General features: G+C 53.3%; 2 protein-coding genes across 3 annotated transcripts; one reads left to right on the top strand and one right to left on the bottom strand.

Annotated features, from left to right (window-relative positions):
• Positions 1-270: 270 nt before the first annotated feature.
• LOC119119692 (putative helicase mov-10-B.2) lies at positions 271-8516 on the top strand. 2 transcript variants are annotated; one of them, XM_037246214.1, is made up of 23 exons: positions 271-508; positions 599-701; positions 1290-1444; positions 2386-2482; positions 2551-2692; positions 2812-3076; positions 3256-3354; positions 3547-3709; positions 4040-4182; positions 4270-4449; positions 4693-4805; positions 4863-5062; positions 5494-5591; positions 6354-6451; positions 6528-6626; positions 6710-6809; positions 6895-7012; positions 7069-7260; positions 7342-7413; positions 7487-7612; positions 7847-7935; positions 8035-8147; positions 8214-8516. In XM_037246214.1, exons 1-23 carry the CDS (start codon positions 351-353, stop codon positions 8255-8257), a joined length of 2967 nt encoding a protein of 988 aa, XP_037102109.1. In that variant the 5' UTR covers positions 271-350; the 3' UTR covers positions 8258-8516. The 2 variants fall into 2 exon arrangements, with proteins under 2 accessions (XP_037102109.1, XP_037102108.1); XM_037246213.1 differs by having other exon boundaries at positions 1284-1444.
• Positions 8517-12683: 4167 nt separating this feature from the next.
• Positions 12684-17796, bottom strand: LOC119119728 (protein Wnt-2b-A-like). The gene is made up of 5 exons (XM_037246293.1): positions 17109-17796; positions 14898-15118; positions 14084-14361; positions 13740-14004; positions 12684-12914 (listed from the first exon to the last, which is right to left on the bottom strand). Exons 1-5 carry the CDS (start codon positions 17351-17353, stop codon positions 12685-12687), a joined length of 1239 nt encoding a protein of 412 aa, XP_037102188.1. The 5' UTR covers positions 17354-17796; the 3' UTR covers position 12684.
• Between the last annotated feature and the right edge of the window lie 583 nt (positions 17797-18379).

Here is an 18379-nt window from a genome sequence, read left to right as displayed (position 1 = left end):
CTCGCCTGCCCGTCGTTACACTTCAATCGGGATTTGTTTTCTTCCCAATCGTTGGAGGTGAAGCAGAGCAATCCATTTGAACACGTGCGTGTTTTGGCTTTAATAAACACATCCGGCATTTTCCAACCTTGATTTCCGTTCTCGTTTAAGACTGCGTGTGCAGTCGGGGGTGGGGGCGTGTCGCTACCAGGTAGGCGGGGCTGAGGGGGCGTGTTGCTACCGCCCCGCCGTCTTCAGTCGAACCCACTCGGAGTGTCCGTCCGGCGGGCTACGTCCCTATCCTTCATGAGCATTTCCGCATTGAGCGAGGCAAGCACGCGAGCGTCGAGTCGGTCGGTCGGCTGGCCGAAATGGACAGCAGCAGCAGCAGCAGCAGGACGCCACGAAAGAAGAAGTCCGAAATTCAAGCGGGACACGAATTCTTCGCGTTTCTGCGGGAAACCGGGCGAGCAAACATGAGAGCTCGATCCGAACTCAAGGAGATTTACAACAGCGAGTTCAAAGCAAGGCGAGTGGAAAGGGTCCGTGCGGCGATGGCGACCGACCGGCCGGCCGGCCGAGTTCAAGTCTTTTAAGTCGATCTGCTTGTGCTTTTCAGAAATCAAGGGGCCACTTTGCCAAACTTCAGTTCAATTCTGTACGCCATGAAACTGGCCAACAAAATTAACGTGGGCAGAGAGAGAATTCGCGTCAGGTTTGATGTATGTATGTCTGTATGGAGGAGGAGGAGGAGATTCATGCTCAATGTACATTTTTTGGTCTTCATTGCGTCGCTCTATCATGTCATGTTCGTTTGCTTAGAAAACTACAAATGTTCACATATTCGGCCCCAAAGTTGTAAACAAGAATAATTGTGCAAAATGACCTCCAGGGGGCCCTACGCAAACATATGTCAAGCACCAGAGAGAGAGAGAGAGAGAGAGACTGACTCCAATGAGGTTGTAAATGAAAGACCGGAACAATGACTCCGTTTTATAGAGCTCCACCTCCGACTCGCTAACAGCATCTACACAAGTGGTAACTGGTTAGTAAATCGAGGTAACGAATTGGCTGCACTTAAATTTGCCCTATATCCTCAGCTAATAGACTCCCTCCGAATCGTAGCTTGCCTTTTACTAACCTGGTCGAAATCGTTTTTTGATATCAATGTGTTTCGAAGTCAAACGGATTCATGGCAGTGAGTGCCTGAAGCACAAGATAGAAACCGGCGCGGGGCGTCGAGTCGAAATCCCGTGACAATCCTTCTCCTGAAGTTCCAAAAGCAAGCGTGATATGCTGTGCACATGCAGGTGACGGAGCTTTTCAGGGCCAGCTGGCGCCTACCCCCCAGGGCCAACAAAGTCATCAATGGGGTGGAGGCATCTGCGGGACAAATGCAACTTTCTGTCGCCCAAGAAAATCAAAATGTTGCCCTACTTCTTACGGAAATGCTCAAGAAGGACAGGTATGTGCTCCGAGACATCCAAAAGGCTGCTGTGCTGTGCTGTGCTGTGCTGTGCTGTGCTGTGCTAAAAGTCAAAGTCTGCTTTATTGTCAACCTCTTCACATGCCAAGACACACAAAGAAATCGAAATGACGTTTCCACTATCCCACGGTGACGAGACATAGTACACGACATACATACATACAAGCAAACAACACAAAATAAAAACAAGAAGGCACAAACAATGAATAATAAAAGCTTGCACGTTATCATTACAACATTAAATAATAGTTTTAAATGTGTCAATACTATATTAATAGTATCATATGAATGATACGTATGTGTAACATACGTGGATGTAGCTTCAGTACTGTAAATATGGTTTTACAACTCTTAACTTTTTTATAGCAAGGTACAAGTGTACATACTGTAAATATGTTTTTAGAACTCTTTTATTATGATAAAAAAATGATAACAGTACAATACTGTAAATATGTTTCTAGAACTCATTATATATTTGATAACAAGATACAAGTGTACGTCAACTATCGTGCCATAATTCCTCAATTTAGAATATATATTTTGAATTTTTTTGGGGGGTGATGTACTGAAGTTACGATAAATGAACCGCGAGATCAGAGAGGAAACCGTTTTCAACCACACAAGGGAAACGAGCAGCCTATATAAGGGCCATTCGGGCGACAAGTGGGGCTCTTCCCAGAGAGCGAGCGAGCGGGTCAGTGAGTCAGTCAGTCAGTCAGTGAGTGAGTGAGTCAGTGAGTCAGTGAGTGAGTGAGTCAGTCAGTGAGTGAGTCAGTGAGTGAGTGAGCTCCACCATCCAATTATTCCAACAAGCTTAACCCGTCCGAGTGTTAACAAGTTGCACCGAATATCCAGCCGGACAAGAAATGACAATTAAAGTTGCGATAGCGTGACCGGACTTGTTTGTTCTCATCTCTCAGGGCTCGATTTATTTCCGACAAAAACGGCATCGTCATCCGCTCGGACCGCGGCGACTTCAATGACGGCTCGCTTTGCTTGGAGCCGGAAACCAATCAGGTATGTCTTTTCTCGGCGTCTGCGGCAAAAGACGAGGAAACTTCACTTGTGTGTTTCTGCTCCAACAGTACGTTGTGAACCTGACGGTGGAAAACACTGGGAGTCAAAGTGTGCTTTTGACTTACTACACGGCATTGCACAAGCTCAGCTGCTTCACTCTGCGGGACGAGCACAAGGTGACCCGGAAAAACCCTCTTGCGCTCCAGCCAGGTCCGAAAGCACTTTTCATTTGCCGGCGTCCTTAAAGTCGCTAGCCGGCCGGCCGGCCGACCGACCGCCGCCGGCGTTTCTCCCTCCACTCAAAGCGTTTCTCTTTCTGACCGTTGCAGGTGACAGCTATGCGGTCCAGATCCACTACCATTTTGAGGACGTGGGCAACTATCCAATCACGTTGGCCTTTGAATTTAGCCTGGGTTCCCTCCTCGCCCCCGCTGCTGCCTCCTTCTACATCATGCGCTATATTCAGGTTCATTATTTGAGCGCGCTGGGCATTGAGCTGAAGCCCACGGCTCCCTTCACGCGCTCCCGGCCCGGTCCCGTCCCCCTAACTGCGCTCTACGGCTGCCGAGTGGTGGATGGGCTGCCTCCCGATGGGTTAGTCCAAAACCTTTTCATTTCAGCACGCCAACATTTCCTCGTAGCGGAGAAGCAACTAACGGGTTTGGACGGCAACGGTCTCATTGTGACTTTCCTTCCTGCCTTTCTTCCTTCCTGCCTTCCTCCCTGCCTTCCTTCCCTCCTTCCCGCCTTCCTGCCTTCCTTCCCTCCCTCAGGATGTCACAGACGGAGCTGATCAACGAAAGGCAGCTTCATGCTTATCCATTGCCAAAAGATTTCACCCAGCAAATCTTGAAGCCTTCTGCCCATAAAAAGTTTGTTGACATGCACCTGCCGACATTTCAAGTCTCTGTTAGATAGCAAAAGGTTTTTCCTTTTTTTTTTTTCCTAAAATGCACTTACAAGCACACTTTGAAGCAACGTAGGGCAAAAGCACTTGACAAGAATTCAAAATCAGGCCACGCTTGATACAGCTTGCTCTCAATGTCTTTTTTTTTTCCGGACAGGACTTTGAACTTCAAGAACTACTCTCAGAAGTTCCACCAGTTCTTGTACATGGAGGAGTATTGGATGCAAGAGGACATCAGGCGATACTTCATACCCAACAGCGAGCGAGAATTTGCCTGCATGCAAAGAGACCCCAGCAACAACAAGCTGCTCATTCTGGAGGTTGGCCGCTTTGCTCACGTTGGCGTTTGGGCGACGGGGGTGCCCGTAGCCGCAGTTGAACGGCGCAACAAAAGTGCGGCCATTGTACTCTGGCTCGCCAAAGCCGGGATGATAAGGCACGTAAAAAGAGTAGGACGCGGTTCCTCCACTCTGGCGTGCGTACGTACGTGTTAACGTCCGGGCCGGCGCCCGTCCTGTTTTCGAACACGTCGGTCGCCTGGCCCGTTTTCAGCGACTGTCCTGGCTCGCACGTATTTCGAAACAAAGCTCCGTTTTGAACACCAGCCATCAAAAGGATCAGCAGCGTATGTATGTGTGACCCTTTTTCAGGTCCCGGGTCTGGCTGAGAACCGGCCGTCTGTGCTCCGTGGAGATCAGCTGCTGGTTTACCCTCAGGGAGAAAGCAGTCCCAAGTACCGCGGCTACGTCCACAAAGTAGAACGGGACTTTCTCAAACTGGGCTTCAGTTCCAAGTAAGAGGCTCCGTCGGGTCGAGCCGGTGTCGAGCCGGTGTCAAGCCGGTGTCGGAGCGTCACGCCGCTTTGTGTATGGACTCGCAGGTTGTTGGCTATTTTTGTGGATGGCATGAAGTTCAACGTGGAGTTCACCTTCAATCGGCTGATTCTGCGTCTGCAGCACAGAGCGGTGGAATTGGCGGTCAAGCTGAACCTGAACCAGGTGTTGTTCCCGCCGGCCGAGCTCTCCTCCCAAAAGGTTGCCGGCGACGTCCCCGAACTCAGGTGAGGCGGGCGAGGCGAGGCTCACGTTCCGCTTTGTTGGCGTGCAAAGAAGAATTGGACAAATGTTTTGGGAAGGTGTAGGTGCCAGCTATCACGGGAGGGAATTTTGGAAACCAACGGCATGGTGGACAATGCCATCAATCTGGGCAATATTGCGTGATGGAATCGAGTCGGGTTGAAGCTTTGGAGCCCATCGTTGATGCGTTTGTCTCTGTCCCTCACGCACGCACACACGTGCGGCAGTTTCTACAACAGACAACTGGAGCAGAACGACGAGCAGCGCCGAGCCGTGCGTAACATCGTGGCCGGCACCTCCAGACCCGCTCCCTACTTGGTTTTCGGCCCTCCCGGCACAGGTATTCCGGTCGGCGGCCGGTCGTCAACATTTGAGCTAAACCTCTCGGTCCTTTCAGGCAAAACGGTGACTTTGGTGGAAGCCATCAAGCAGCTGTACAAGGTCCAGAAAGAGTGCCACATTCTGGCCTGCGCTTCCTCCAACAGTGCTGCCGATCTCCTCTGCACCAGGATTCTGCAGGGCCACGGCAACAAGAGCACGGTGTACCGCATGTATGCAAGCAGCCGGGACCCGCAGTCTGTTCCCGAGGACCTCAAGGTGAGCGAGCGGGCGAGCGAGCGGGCGAGCGAGCGAGGGGGTGCCTCCAACCTCCGCTCTCTCTTTGAGTTACGAGCGAGCTTTGTATTTTACGCCGCAATGACTGAAGCGCTTCAGAGAGGAAAACCAGAACATTGTGCTGAACTTGGGGCTGGAAAGTTCTTTTTTTTTTTAATAAACCCATTTGACATCCAAACGGAGTAAGGAGCTTCGGCTCAAGTCGAGCGTCGAAATCACCAGAGGTTTTGAATGGCTTCATTTCTCAAATGATGACTTTGGCCACAATTTTCGATAGTCCCCCGAATGTAAAGACTTGAAGAGGTGCTCTGTGACTTTTGGGGGCAGCCCCCAACTGACTGCCTTGAGTCCAAGTGTCCATGTGTTCCAGTCCCATTGCAGCTTGTGTGAACGTGTTTGTCTTTTTTTGACAGGCATGCTCCAACCTGGTTGGAGACTCCTACGTTTTCCCCTCCAAGGAGAAACTGATGCAGTATCGAATCCTGGTCAGCACTCTGATCACAGCTGGAAGGTAGCGTTGCGCCCCGTTTGCTTTTGAATGGCCGTCGCATGTCGCCGACCGACGAAATCCACTCCGAATCGGAATCGACTCTGTGCTGGGGGAGAAAAAATACAAAGCGCATACATGCAACAGGTCCTTTCCATGTGGTGAAGCGGCAAGGGTGGGGGTGAAGGGGGACACCACAAAAGCAGGCTGACCAGTAGCCTGGCGCAGCCCAGTCAGTCCATGCCAGCCCGTTTGCAGCCCGGGACGGAGGCGGGTGGGTGCCAACGTGCCAAGCTTATCATCTTGTTGTCGCTGAGACGTCCAAGGAGGGCGAAGGGACGCTAGCATCCAGACAGTATTCTTCATTCAGGGGAGAGCACCAGATAATGGATGTTTTGGGAGCGGGCCGACAACAACTGCCTCTGCGGCCTTGAGAGTCAGCTGCCCTGAAAGTCAGCTGCCCGGGCTTTTCCGAGCCGGAGGAGGGAGGCCGGCAAAATGTTTGAGCCGGCATTGGCTGGCAATGGCCGCCATTGGCTGGCAATGGCCGCCATTGGCTGGCAATGGCCGCCATTGGCTGGCAATGGCCGCCATTGGCTGGCAATGGCCGCCATTGGCTGGCAATGGCCGCCATTGGCTGGCAATGGCCGCCATTGGCTGGCAATGGCCGCCATTGGCTGGCAATGGCCGCCATTGGCTGGCAATGGCCGCCATTGGCTGGCAATGGCCGTAGCTGGTGGAGCGAGCGCTCCAGTCAGTCACTTTTGTCATTCTTGCTCTCTTCAGGCTGGTCACGGGAAACCTCCCCTTGGGTCATTTTACACACATTTTCGTGGATGAGGCCGGCCACGCCACCGAGAGCGAATGCTTAATCCCACTGGCCGGTAAATAAAACAAAGCAAAACATTTGGGGAGGACAAATTGCCGTCTCCAACTGACTCGATGCGTTTTGCTCGAAAGGGCTTCTGGACCCCGAGTCCGGCCAGCTGGTTCTGGCCGGGGACCACAAGCAGCTGGGGCCCATTGTGGCGTCCCCCGCCGCTTTTCGACACGGCATGGGTAAGCGCAGTCCTGCCGCCCGGCCCGCTACAGGCGGATGCAAAACGTCTATGCTGCTCCAACCGTCGGTCCGTCTTTTCCAGACGTTTCCCTCTTGGAGCGCCTGATGACAAATGCGTCAATTTACCAGAAGGACGGCAACTTCAACGACCTGTTTGTCACCAAACTGCTGCGCAATTACAGGTGGCGTTCAGTTTTGGCCCGTTTTTCCTCCTCGTGTGCCTCCCTCCCTCCCACCCATCTGAAATCATTTTGCGGCGCCTCCAAGGTCCCATCCCGCCATCCTGAAGGTTCCCAATGAGCTCTTCTATGACGGAGAGCTGCAGCCCTGCGCCGACCAGATGAAGCGCAACTCCTTCTGCAAATGGGAGTACCTGGAAAAACCGGTAAGGCTTCCTTCCCCCGTTGTAGCACGCCAGCCATGTCCGCCGATACGCTGCAGGACTTTCCGCTGATTTTCCACGGAGTGACGGGCCTGGACGAGCGCGAGGCCAACAGCCCGTCGTTCTTCAACCGAGCCGAGGTGCAGGTTCTCATGGACTACGTGAAGAAGCTGCTGCAAAGCGCTGGCAAAAAGGGCCTGGCGACCATCTCGCCCAAAGACATTGGCATCATCGCCCCCTACAGGAAACAAGTAAGCGTCGCTCTTGTGCGCACATAGCAGCGTTGTTTTAAAAGGCAATGCCAATCAGTGTCTCGATGTTTGCTTTAACAGGTGCAAAAGATCCATTGGGCCCTTAAGCGGCTGGAGAAAGAATTCCGGGGGCAGGACATGAGCGCCCTGAAGGTCATTAGCGGCAAAGGTAACTGCCGCAGAGTGTCAAATGGTTTGTCAGTGAAAGGCGGATGCTTTGTGTCAGGTGGGCTCAGTGGAGGAGTTCCAAGGTCAGGAGAGGCGAGTGATCCTGGCGTGCACGGTCCGCAGCAACCCCACCTACACGGACTTTGACAAACGCTTCAACCTGGGCTTTGTTGCCAACGAGAAGGTACGCCGGACGGAGCGTGCTTTGTATCCCGAGACTAGTGTAGCGGCGACCTGTTAGCGTTAGCCAGATATACGGTGCGCCACATCATCATCATCTAAAGTGGCCTGCCGAGATGAATTTTGCATTGACTTGATGTCATTAGTCAAATTACAAATGTCACTTTGGAAAAATGGCAAAAATGCTCCTACCAAAGTGCTTCATGCAGCAAATAAGTGTCCAAATGTTTTTGGTCAGAGATTCAATGTGGCGATGACTCGAGCCCAAGCCTTGTTGATCGTGGTGGGGAACCCGGTGGTGCTCAGCACCGATGCCGTGTGGAAGCGGTGAGTGCTGTGCCGATCGGCTGCTGCCGCGACCACTTTGGCGCATGCGTGTCATGACTGAAGAGTAACGCTGTTGTCTCGTGCCGCCGCCACGTGCAGTTTCATCAAATACTGTCAAGACGAAAAGGCCGACCGCGGGTACAAGTCCGTGGAGGAGGACCAAGCTGTGGCTGAAAGACATTCGTCTCTCTTCCGCCAAATGCATCCCAACCGTGAGTCAAGGTCTCTTGGTGGACATGTTTCAAAACAGACCATAAGCCCTTTTGCTCTCCCGTCAGCGGAGGACGACGTGGATGAAGGCCACTGTCGACCGGAGGAGTGATCCGTGCGGTCTACGATGTTTCCATATCTGCGCCGGGGACCAAACAAGAAGAAATGAAAACGACGCAAATGAGATCAGACGCGTGCTATTTTCCAAAAAAAGCTTTCTTCCCAACCAAACGAGCCACGTCAAGTTGGAAGAATCAGCGCAATCTGTGACTTGAGAGTTCTTTTTTTAATCATGATTGTTGCAGGCACCTTTTAAAGTGATATTCAATGTCTTAATGAATGTTCCTCAAATAAAGATGTAATTTACCCATGCTGAGGCTCTTTATCAGGGACGTGTGGTCAGAGGAGGCCTCCCCTGCCATCATGAAAAGGGAAATTCAATTGTTTTTATTATAAAGTCATTTTCATTTCAGTAGTTTTCTATCATTTTGAACCAAAATCGCTGAATTTTTAATGTTCTTTTCAAACCGAAGACGGTTCGCTCGCTCGCTCGGAGGAGGAGCCAACTTCCTGCCTTGCCTCCTCTGAGGATTGCGTAATCACACGGCGGCCTATGTTGACAGGCTATGCAGTTAGACTGAACCGCTCTCTGTCTTTACGTCGCTGTTTCAAACACGGTGGCTATATTCACTCATTTCCGTAGTTAAGCTGATGTATATAATACTATCTAGTGTTCTTTGTCACGTCGTGTTTCTTTAGATGACCAAAACGGCTTTGAAAAGAGACCCAACGGAGGCAACGAAAAGAAAGGTTCTCCAGCCTTATGGCAGGGGGTGCTAGTGATCCCGGGATGCTTCATGCGCCCACCTGTAGAAGAAGTGATCTCCAGTTCAAATTTACAGTGAACAACTGAGGAGCAGTCGTCCATTTATTTCGTGTTACTTTCGGGTTTTTTTTTTTCGTTTTTACATTTCATTTTACATATCCAAAGGATTTTCAACGATGGATTTTCGGTCGAAGCAGGATGTCACCAGTAAAGGAAGAGCAACTCCGGAGTTAAAAGGTTGGATTCGGACAACGGGACTTCGGAGCATGTCTTTTCAAACGGAGTGGTACGCACGATCGAAAACAAGTTTTTGATTCCATGTGCTTTATTGAGTGTTTTGATGTGTGCAGACTGCTGATATGAGATTTTAATTCAAATAGTTCAAATTAAATCATGAATAAGCCACACTAGAGCAGCAGCGTTCCCCAACCTTTTTATGTGACACGGTTAGGTGCCGGACAAATTTGACCGGACGTCAGTGCCTCCCCAGTCATGAACCTCACCGCACGTCACTGCTCTTTCTGATGAACTAAGTTGAGCAGTCAGTCAGTCAATGCGTGAGACTCCACTGTGGCTGTATTGCCAAGTGGTAACGTTGTCCATTTCCAAATGCTGCAAAGGAAAGCAAGGTAGGTCTTAATGCTCCGTTTGAATTTGGCGTCTGCGCGCGCTTCCGTGTGCAAGCATCACGTTCCGTATTCAATGCGCCCCGCCCTCGGTCCGTCTGCTACGTGAACGTCGCCAAAGTGAGAGGAAGTCACTGGCAAAGTCCTGTTTACAAAAAAAGAAATGTTGTTCGGCGGACTCCTCTTTTTATGACGTGTTAAGTCCGGTAGGAGCGATTCAGCAGCAGGTCTCTCTCTCTTCTCTCTCTCCATCTCTCTCTATCTCTCTATCTTTGTGGGCAAATGCGGCCGGCGGCCAGTGACACCATGCAGAAAGCTTGTGTCGTTCCACGGTTTGGTATGTTCCAACTGTGACCGCTAGAGGTCGCCACATGCCCTTTTCTTTTAAAGGAAATGGTTCGCTGGACTCAGCTATTGTAGAGTGGTTTTGTTTTTGCTGTCTTTTTTCCTCTGAGTTTGTTTGTCGGGCCAAGACGCGTGGACTGAAGCCAGCCTTAAAACATTCAGTGTTAACGGCATGTGCCTGTGCAACGCTTGCTTGGCCTCGCTTGTGTTTGGCCAGTTGGCTGGCGCATGTCGGGCGGCTCTCGTGGCGTGGCGTGGCGTGGCGGGATGAGACGCAAACTTGAAAATGCGGCACCCGAGCCGGGGCGCTCGCCGATACGCGGGCAAAGCTTCCTCTATTTGAATGGAGCGTGCTCTCTTTGTGTGAGACGAATGGGCCGCCAACTCTCGCTGAGTCGTTGCCGGGCGGACGATCGCCGGAAGGCCGGCCGGGGCGGCAGAGACAAATGGGGTGTCTGGAAAGGGCCAGCCAGACACGCTGACACAGCCAGATAGCCAGCCTTGCGAGCAACCTCTGCTCACGACAGATAACGAACAACGCACACAAACATACACACACGGATAGCGACCAAATGACTGATGCACGGTCGGCCGGCCGGCAGGCAGTCTTTGAAGAGCCGCTTTTGTTTGCATTTGGCTCCAAAATGTTGCTAGCTAGGCTACTTGAGGAGTTTTGTTCTTTTGAGTTACTTCTATGTTATTTAGTGCCTTTTGGTTAATGTGCTTGCGGGGCACGAGGTCAGAAGAAGATTCTTGAAGCTAGCGTGTTCCACGGCTGGCCATTCGTATTTGGCTGAGTCACACAAACGACTATAGGCGTGAAGGGGAACATTTTGCCGTGACTCTACGAAGAAGCGGCTGAGTGTGACTGAGCCTGAACTTTGTTTGTGTTCAACCCGCTGTAGCGGAGAGTACGATGAGGGAACGCTCGTGCGGCAAAAGCAACATTTTGGCGCTTTGACAGCATTCAGGCGTGCCTGGAAGAAAATGTTTGCACGTGTGCAGAGATGCACGGGGTGGGGTGTGCGTGCGACGTCTGCTCGGCGCTGCCCACGCAGTCTCGGCGCATCTGAGCTGGATCAAAATGTGTCTGGGGATGCTTCTTAGAAGAAGCGCTTGAGTTGTGGATCCCCGTTGCATTGCTCAGAGATCCGTCCACGTCACTCAGGTAGCCATCGTCGAGCTTGTCCGTCCGTCCGTCAGCGGCGGCGTTTGTCAGCTGCTTTCGCTCACTGCTATCTTCTACCTCCGTGTCAGCTCCCGTTCTTTGGTATGTTGCTGGAATTTTTCCAGGTCACTGTTGTTTGTACCTTGCGAGGTGGGTGTGTAAATTCCCACAGCGGGAGAGAGATAAACACACTCACCCATGCAGTGACGTATGTACACAGATCACAACCCGTTCTGCCAAGGGGAGGGGGGGGGGGAGAAAAGTACAACTGTGCAAGCGCCCCATGCTCAGCTGGACATTTTCTCTATGGTGCAAGAGGACGAAAGCGAGATTTGCAAGCGAAGTTGCCGGCCGGCGAGTCAGGGAAGGCCTTGCATTGGACTTGATGACTGAGTGAGAAAGGCAGAAGGGTCACAGATTGAATTTGAAATGCATTGCCCTCTCAAACACTGGCGTAACATTGTCCACGTCTTTAAGGAGGGCGTGGTACGCGGCGTGGCGTGGCACAGCTTCCGCACAGAGAACTTCTTTCTTTGCCTACGTCTGATTTTTGACTCAACGTGCCGCACTTGAAACACAACGGCGGCGGCGGCTTGTTCTGAAAGCGCTCGACAAACAAAGGTCGGTGCCGTCTGCTGGTGGCCATCTCGCGGGTTCCCCGATCCCGAGTGGCGCCGGCTGCTGCTGCGGACGACTCCTGCTATTTTGCCAGCTTTTGTTGCTATCACTCTGGATAGCGCGTGTCTCGAGGCTGCCGTCTCTCTCGCCTCCGTATTAGTTGCGCCCAGCAAAGTCTCTATGGCTCTTTTTTACTCCAAATATAAAAAAGAAACACAATTGTAGCAGCCTCTTCCTTCCTTCCTTCCTTCCTTCCTTCCTTCCTTCCTTCCTTCCTTCCTTCCTTCCTTCCTGAGCACATATTTCAAATGAACATCTGTTGCTGAATAAGGCCCTAGAGTACACATAGTATAGCAAGCGCAAGAGCAAGGCTGTCACATCACTTTTGGAGCGAGAGTTCTCCCGTGGCTGTGGCGCTCTTCTGGCTGTGGCAGACAGCAAGTGACATAGTATTTCAAGGCGCAGCTTTCCTTCTCGCTAACAGCATTCAAGGCTCCGCTCGCGTGTCCACATTCTCATCGAGTCAAAAGATTTATTTGGCTTCAAACTGGTCCACTGGTCAAAGTGCACATGAAAAGAGAAAAAAAAAAAGTTGTTGTTGGCCTTGGGACAAATCTGCTTTGCCCTCCGCAGAGGCAAAGGAAAAAATGCCAGTATACGCTACCACGCCGTTGTATGGACACTGCTTTGAAGGCTCACTGAATGTACTACAAACGTGTCTCGGAAGCATCAGAAAAGCAGCAGAGCCTCCTCAGCCCGCAGGAGAACCAAGTCTGAGCCATATCCATCTGGAGCCTGGCTTGCTCGACGGCTCTCGAAAAGTTAGAAATACGGCCGGGCAGAGCACTTTCTCACACACGCACACACACTGCCACAATGGCCTTTTTTGCCTGCCCTGCCTGCCTGCCGAACCCGCCCGCCCGCCCGCCTGCCTGCCTGCCCGCCCGCTCGCCCGCTCAGGTCTTGTCCAACCAGTCAGCTTGCTTGGGGACCTTGCACGTGTGCACGTCCAGCGTTTCCTTGCAGACCTTGCACTCCACGGCGCAGCACCACTGGAATTTGCACTCGCACTGGGTGAGTTGCTCCACTGTGCTGGTGTCGTAGCCCCGCCCACAGCACATGACTTCGCATCCGTCGGGGCTGCGGGACGTCTTATTGCACGAGCGCCCGGCGGTGCCGATAGAACCTGGAGAGCAGACAAAAATGCCGCTCAATAGCATGTCTCGTTACGCCACAAAAAATGGATGGATGGATGGAGGGAGGGAGGGAGGGAGGGAGGGATGGATGGATGGATGGATGGATGGATGGATGGATGGATGGATGGATGGATGGATGGATGGATGGATGGATGGATGGATGGATGGATGGATGGATGGATGGATGGATGGGAAAAACCAAATGGGAGTGCATTAAGTCAATGTGCGCGTGCGAATGTCACCCGCCACAACAAGTTTAGTGGCGCTGTTTGATGAGAGAAGCTCCGTGTTTGCCTTGCCAGCTATGACAACAAGGTCGGCAGCTATGCAGTGTTGGTAGAGTAGCCTGCCTGCCTGCCTGCCTGCGCTCGCGCTCGGCCTTTCCCAAGCCACTGCTCCCTTTCAAACTGCACCGTGTGTGTCTGTGTGACGGACGCTGAAATGGACAGTGGAGCGTGACAGACAGACAGGCAGACAGACAGGCAGGCTCTCACACTCCGAGGCCCAGTCTGCCCTCCGGCCAAGCTTAGTTCAGACAGACCAGACGGGCGGGGCGAGAGAGACTGTGACCGACAAAGACAAGTGACTTTGTTGTTGTTGTTTTTTTAAAAATGCAGCTGTTGCCAATTCCGCCGGCAAGGTGAGAAAAGAGGGGCGCCAACGGACAGACAGAGCGAGTGAAGTGACACCTGAAGCTCGCTCAAGCGTTTCATCCAGGAATCGGCCACGCCTTAGGCTACCGGGAGATGAGCTTCCGCGGACGCCATCGCGCGCCTTAGGCCATTGCCGTCCGCACGCCAACAAAGATGCCTTACCTGTGGATTTGTCCGGCAGGCAGTAATCGGGGGAGTTCTCAAAGTAGACCAGGTCGTTCTCGGTGGCCTTGCGAAAGGCTCGGTCGGCCACGGCGAAGCCCGTCCCGTCTTGGTTGGTGGTCACCTCGACGGCCCCGTCGTATTTCCTTTTCAGGTAGTCGCCGGTCTTCCTGAAGTCCGACGTGGCCATCCAGCACGTCCGCAGCGCGCACGAGCCGCTCACGCCGTGACACTTGCACTCCAGCTTCATGAAGCGCTTGACTGCCTGCAAAAGGCCGTCGATTGGTGCGCTTTGCAAACGGGTGAGGCCGGCCTAACCCGAAGCCAGCCACCCACCCACCCACCGATCGTCCGCAGCGGTTGTTGTGCAGGTTCATGAGCGCCCGTGCGTCGCGGAGCGTCTTCTCTTTGGCGTCGATGAAGGCTTTGGCGAACCTGATCCCGTAGCGGATGTGGTCGCTACAGCCGCCCCAGTTGAATTCTCCTCGCTCGTCCTTGTCTCCACCTCGCTTTTGTGGGTCGCAGCTACACCTGCTGAGCTCCCCTTGGCTGCAGGCCCGCGTCAGCGCGTAGACCACCCCGGCGGAGGAGATGGCGTAGACCAACGCCGCTTCTCGGCTGCCTGCCGCAGACAGACAGAGGTGGAGAACCAGGGGAAAAGTTTGGCAACCTAGGATAAAGCGGGAGCTAACGCTAACCCGGATAGCAAAGACAAATGTGATGCAACGAGTCACAGCCTTGCTCTGCCAAGCTAACAATGAGTCAGATGTTTACAAAGTGTGTTTCTACAGCATGTACTTTTTGCATTGTTGAGAAGCGAAAGGCAGGAGCGAGAGCCAAGAAGAGTCTGTTGACGCCGCCTGCGAGGGAGGGAGGGGCCTGGTTGGGGCCCGGTCGGGGCCCGGTTGGGCGGCTGTTTTGTGTGGGAGGCCGGAGGAGGGCATTGCTGCTCATCATTCAAAGCAACGCTGCTCGGCTCTGACAATCGCTATGGTTCTGTAAATATTTACAGCTTTATCTATGAAGGGAGCAACGATGCCGCCCGCTGCAAAAGGCTAGGGCAACCATGGCGCCCGCTGCAAAACGCCAGGGCAACAATCCACACCGAAGCATTTGCCTTCAGCTACTTTCCAAACGGTACCTCGGCTCGGGACTTACTTCTGAGCAAGACGCGGCCGAAGACGGTGGGATCGTGTTCCAGTGTGCTGCAGTTCCAGCGATGATGTCTGAACTGGTGCTGGCACTCTCTGATCCACTCCTCGGTCCCCTGGCCGATGGCCCGCATGACATCCGGGTGGCGCTGGCACAGTTGCCGCTGCTTGTTGACCAAGGCCGGGATATTGTCGCAGATCACGCGTGCGCCCAGCGCACCGATGTACCTGCGCAGGCATGAGTGGTGGCCAAATCAAATCGAGTCAAGTCAGAAGGCACTGCGCTCACCTCGCAAACAACCGCTACCACCGTGGAGCGCCATCAAAGAGGCAGGCCGGCCGGCCGGCCGGCGGGCTCGAGCCCTTGCTCGCTCAGTTGCACCCAAACCGGTTGAGCCGCAGTGGCTTGCGTGGTTGGTGACGGGTTGCCGTCGGCAGGCAAGCAGCCGTTGCGCCCGCCGCCACGCTGCTCTTTTTGCCAGCGCAGCACCACTTCTGGTTCCTGCAACCGCCAGCGAGGCGGATCGGGGCAAAAGCATACTTCTTGGACTCCCAAAACACTTGGAGGGAGGGCGTGACTCCCCCGCGCACTCGGCTGGGCACCGGGCTCAACGTGTGAAATCTGGCCCAGGGGCCTCCCGTGAGCCCGTCTTATGCAGACCCCCAAAAAGTCTCCTTTGCTTTTCACTGGCGTCTCTCCCACGCTCGCTCTGTCACATTGCCCGCGCAACCTTCATAAAAGAGACAAGAAACACTGAAGCCGGCGCGACCTGTCTGTCTGTCTGCTTGCCTGCCTGCCTGCGTGGCTGCCTGCCTGCCTGCCTGCCTGCCTGCCTGCCTGCCTGCCTGCCCGCCTGCCCGCCTGCCCGCCCGCCCGCCCGCCCGCCCGCCCGCCCGCCTGCCTGCCTGCCTGCCTGCCTGCCTGCCTACTTGCGCCTGAGTGAGGCACGCTTGGGTCGGTGTCCACAAATGCATAGCTGTTTTACGAGGTCCTACGAGAGAGATGATGGAGAGCCCCCCAGAGAAAGAGGGATTAGGCCAGAGGAAGAGCACCAGAGTGCCCGTCAAAGGCCGAGCGAGCCGCAACTCATCTTTAATTTCTCCTGAGAGTGGAGAGGACTGGACTGGACTGGACTTGGGTGGCTTGTAAATCATGCGGTGTGGGCTGCAAGACACGCCGGCCGGGGTGGGTGAGCGGGAAGGAGGCGGCCTTCCGTTTCACTTTTTGCACCTTTTTTTTTTTTTTTTTTTCCCGCAGCCCTGAAAGCAGGCTTCACCTGCCACCACAAAAGCGCCGGGAAGCGGCCATTTTGCATCTTTGGCGATTCATTTGACAGATGTTTGGCATCAAGTCCAATATGGGCCAGGCGTCAAATTTTCTTCAAAGGCTGGCGGTTGCCTTGCTCAAGTTTTGCCTTTGCTGCGTGAGTGCGTGCGTCTTTGTACGTTGCGGCGCCGTAGAACAAGATTGTCGCGCACACCTACCGCTATGCTCGGATACATTCGGACACACGGCAAGAACCGAATCCTGAAGTCACCCCACATATACAACAAGGCCTATTTTGGATGAGATACTTTTGTTGCGTTGCAAATGTCAACAACAACACTGCAATGGATAGCATGGCCTGTATTTCAAGTGCATAGTTGAGTTATTTTTCAGTTTTTTCAGTTTTTTTGTAGAACAAGAAAAAGCCACCATTTTCAGAACAGCCTTTTTTTCTTTTTTTTTCTTCTTCCCGTGAGGTCATTTTTCCTGTTGCCTGCTCGCCCATCTGCTTGACGTTTTTGTTACAATATCAATGAGAAATACCATTTGTCTTTTTCCCTTGTTATTCGAAAATACTGAAAAATGGCTTCGGCACTTCTACCCTGTGGATGTGAATGAGCTCGACTCGAATTGCCCAAAAAATGAAACGGCTGGCTGCTTGTGCTGTCGTGGCAAAGTGATGATTGCTTCACAAACCTCAAATGCAGACTGATATGATAACAAACTTCACAAGTGAACCAGAAGTAACCTTCACCACAAACTCATTTTTTTAAAAGTAATCTATTGTAAAATAAAAAAAGGGACTGTTATTTCTGAAAACTTGTGCATGCTTTAGGATTTGACTGCTGAGAGGGGTTCTTATTTCTGAGCCTCCAATTAAGGCACATTGCAAGTCCCTAAAAAACGATATGTACCGTAGAATTGATTCATCGATGGCACGTTTTGACTCACCACCATGACGAATCCACTCGTGGGGTGAGCAACAGCAGCAGCAGCAGCAAAACGCACGCCCAGCTGGCAGCAGCGGTTCTGGAATTTGGCCGTGACTTGAACGACACTGCCCGGGACCCGCTGCTCCGAGTCTGGGCCAGCCGCCGCGTCCCGCTCAGAATGGTGTCCAAAGCCAGCATGTTTGCCTCGGCGCGCCGAGATGAGATGAGATGAGACGGTTTGGGAGAAGAGTCAGGTGGCGTCATCCAGCGTACGCGTGCATGCCGCCATGTGCGTATGCACGCGACTCGCGTCTCTTGCGCCTTGACCTGAGCGAGCGCACCGGCAAGTGTGCGGCCGGCGCCCGCTGCATGCGCTTCTCTGCGCTAACGCCCGCCTATCCTTGTTCGTTCAGGCACCTTCCAGAGGCAACCGTCGGCATCGGCAGCCTCATCAATGCGCTCCCAATGGCAGCTGGAGTCAAACAAAAAAAAGCCGGTGGACCGCTTCTGTGATAATGCTGGGACCTTTATCGGTGTGGCCGACACACTGACAGAGGTCAGGGGGAAGGAGCCAGGGAGCCAGAGAGCGAGGGGGAGGGCACCCCGCTGACGCCCACTGGAGGCCAGGGGCTTTGACTGTGGGAGGGGCGGAGGGAGGGAGGGAGGGAGGGAGGGACGCAACAGGGAAGACGGCATGTGTGTGTGCGTGCGTGCGTGCGTGCGTGCGTGCGTGCGTGCGTGCGTGGCTTTGGCCCAGTGAAACAACCTGATTCAAGGCAATACCTTTGATTTAGGTAGGTGTGAGTAATAAGACAAGAGGATACGTGTCTTGTGGTCATCATGCTCATTGTGGAACACAACAATTTGATCTTCCAGGACTCTGGTCCACGAGCGAGACTGCTGTGCTGCCTTTGCAACCTCAGCTGGGTGATCCGTGCCCTCCCTGCACTGGTCCAACAGGCAAGAGCTCGCCACGCAAGCTTGGCTCTCTGCTCGCCACGCAAGCTTGGCTCTCTGCTCGCCACGCAAGCTTGGCTCTCTGCTCGCCACGCAAGCTTGGCTCTCTGCTCGCCACGCAAGCTTGGCTCTCTGCTCGCCACGCAAGCTTGGCTCTCTGCTCGCCACGCAAGCTTGGCTTTCTGCTCGCCTGGCTCTCTGCTCGCCTGGCCCGGCACCCCGCACGCTCTCCGTTGCAGCAGTTTCACAAAGCCCTTCTTTTGCTTGAAATTCCTTTCGACACAAACGGAGCCATATCGGCCATTGGATCAGCGCCGTCTTCCTAAATACGAA

This window comes from Syngnathus acus, chromosome 2 (genome assembly GCF_901709675.1).
Source record: "Syngnathus acus chromosome 2, fSynAcu1.2, whole genome shotgun sequence".
Taxonomy (NCBI): Eukaryota; Metazoa; Chordata; class Actinopteri; order Syngnathiformes; family Syngnathidae; genus Syngnathus; species Syngnathus acus.
Note: the sequence above shows the minus strand (reverse complement) of the source record. Positions and strands in the feature narration are given on the sequence as shown.

What these genes read in the sequence shown, in the direction of transcription:
- LOC119119692 (XM_037246213.1), top strand. Translation starts at nt 351, where the DNA reads ATGGACAGCAGCAGCAGCAGCAGCAGGACGCCACGAAAGAAGAAGTCC. An exon ending in AAACTGCTGCGCAATTACAG is followed by an intron (nt 6,810 to 6,894) that starts GTGGCGTTCAGT and finishes GGCGCCTCCAAG; the next exon opens with GTCCCATCCCGCCATCCTGA. An exon ending in GGGAGTACCTGGAAAAACCG is followed by an intron (nt 7,013 to 7,068) that starts GTAAGGCTTCCT and finishes GATACGCTGCAG; the next exon opens with GACTTTCCGCTGATTTTCCA.
- LOC119119728 (XM_037246293.1), bottom strand. Translation starts at nt 17,353, where the DNA reads ATGACGCCACCTGACTCTTCTCCCAAACCGTCTCATCTCATCTCATCT. An exon ending in ACAACCGCTGCGGACGATCG is followed by an intron (nt 14,005 to 14,083) that starts GTGGGTGGGTGG and finishes GGCCTTTTGCAG; the next exon opens with GCAGTCAAGCGCTTCATGAA. An exon ending in CCTGCCGGACAAATCCACAG is followed by an intron (nt 12,915 to 13,739) that starts GTAAGGCATCTT and finishes TCTGCTCTCCAG; the next exon opens with GTTCTATCGGCACCGCCGGG.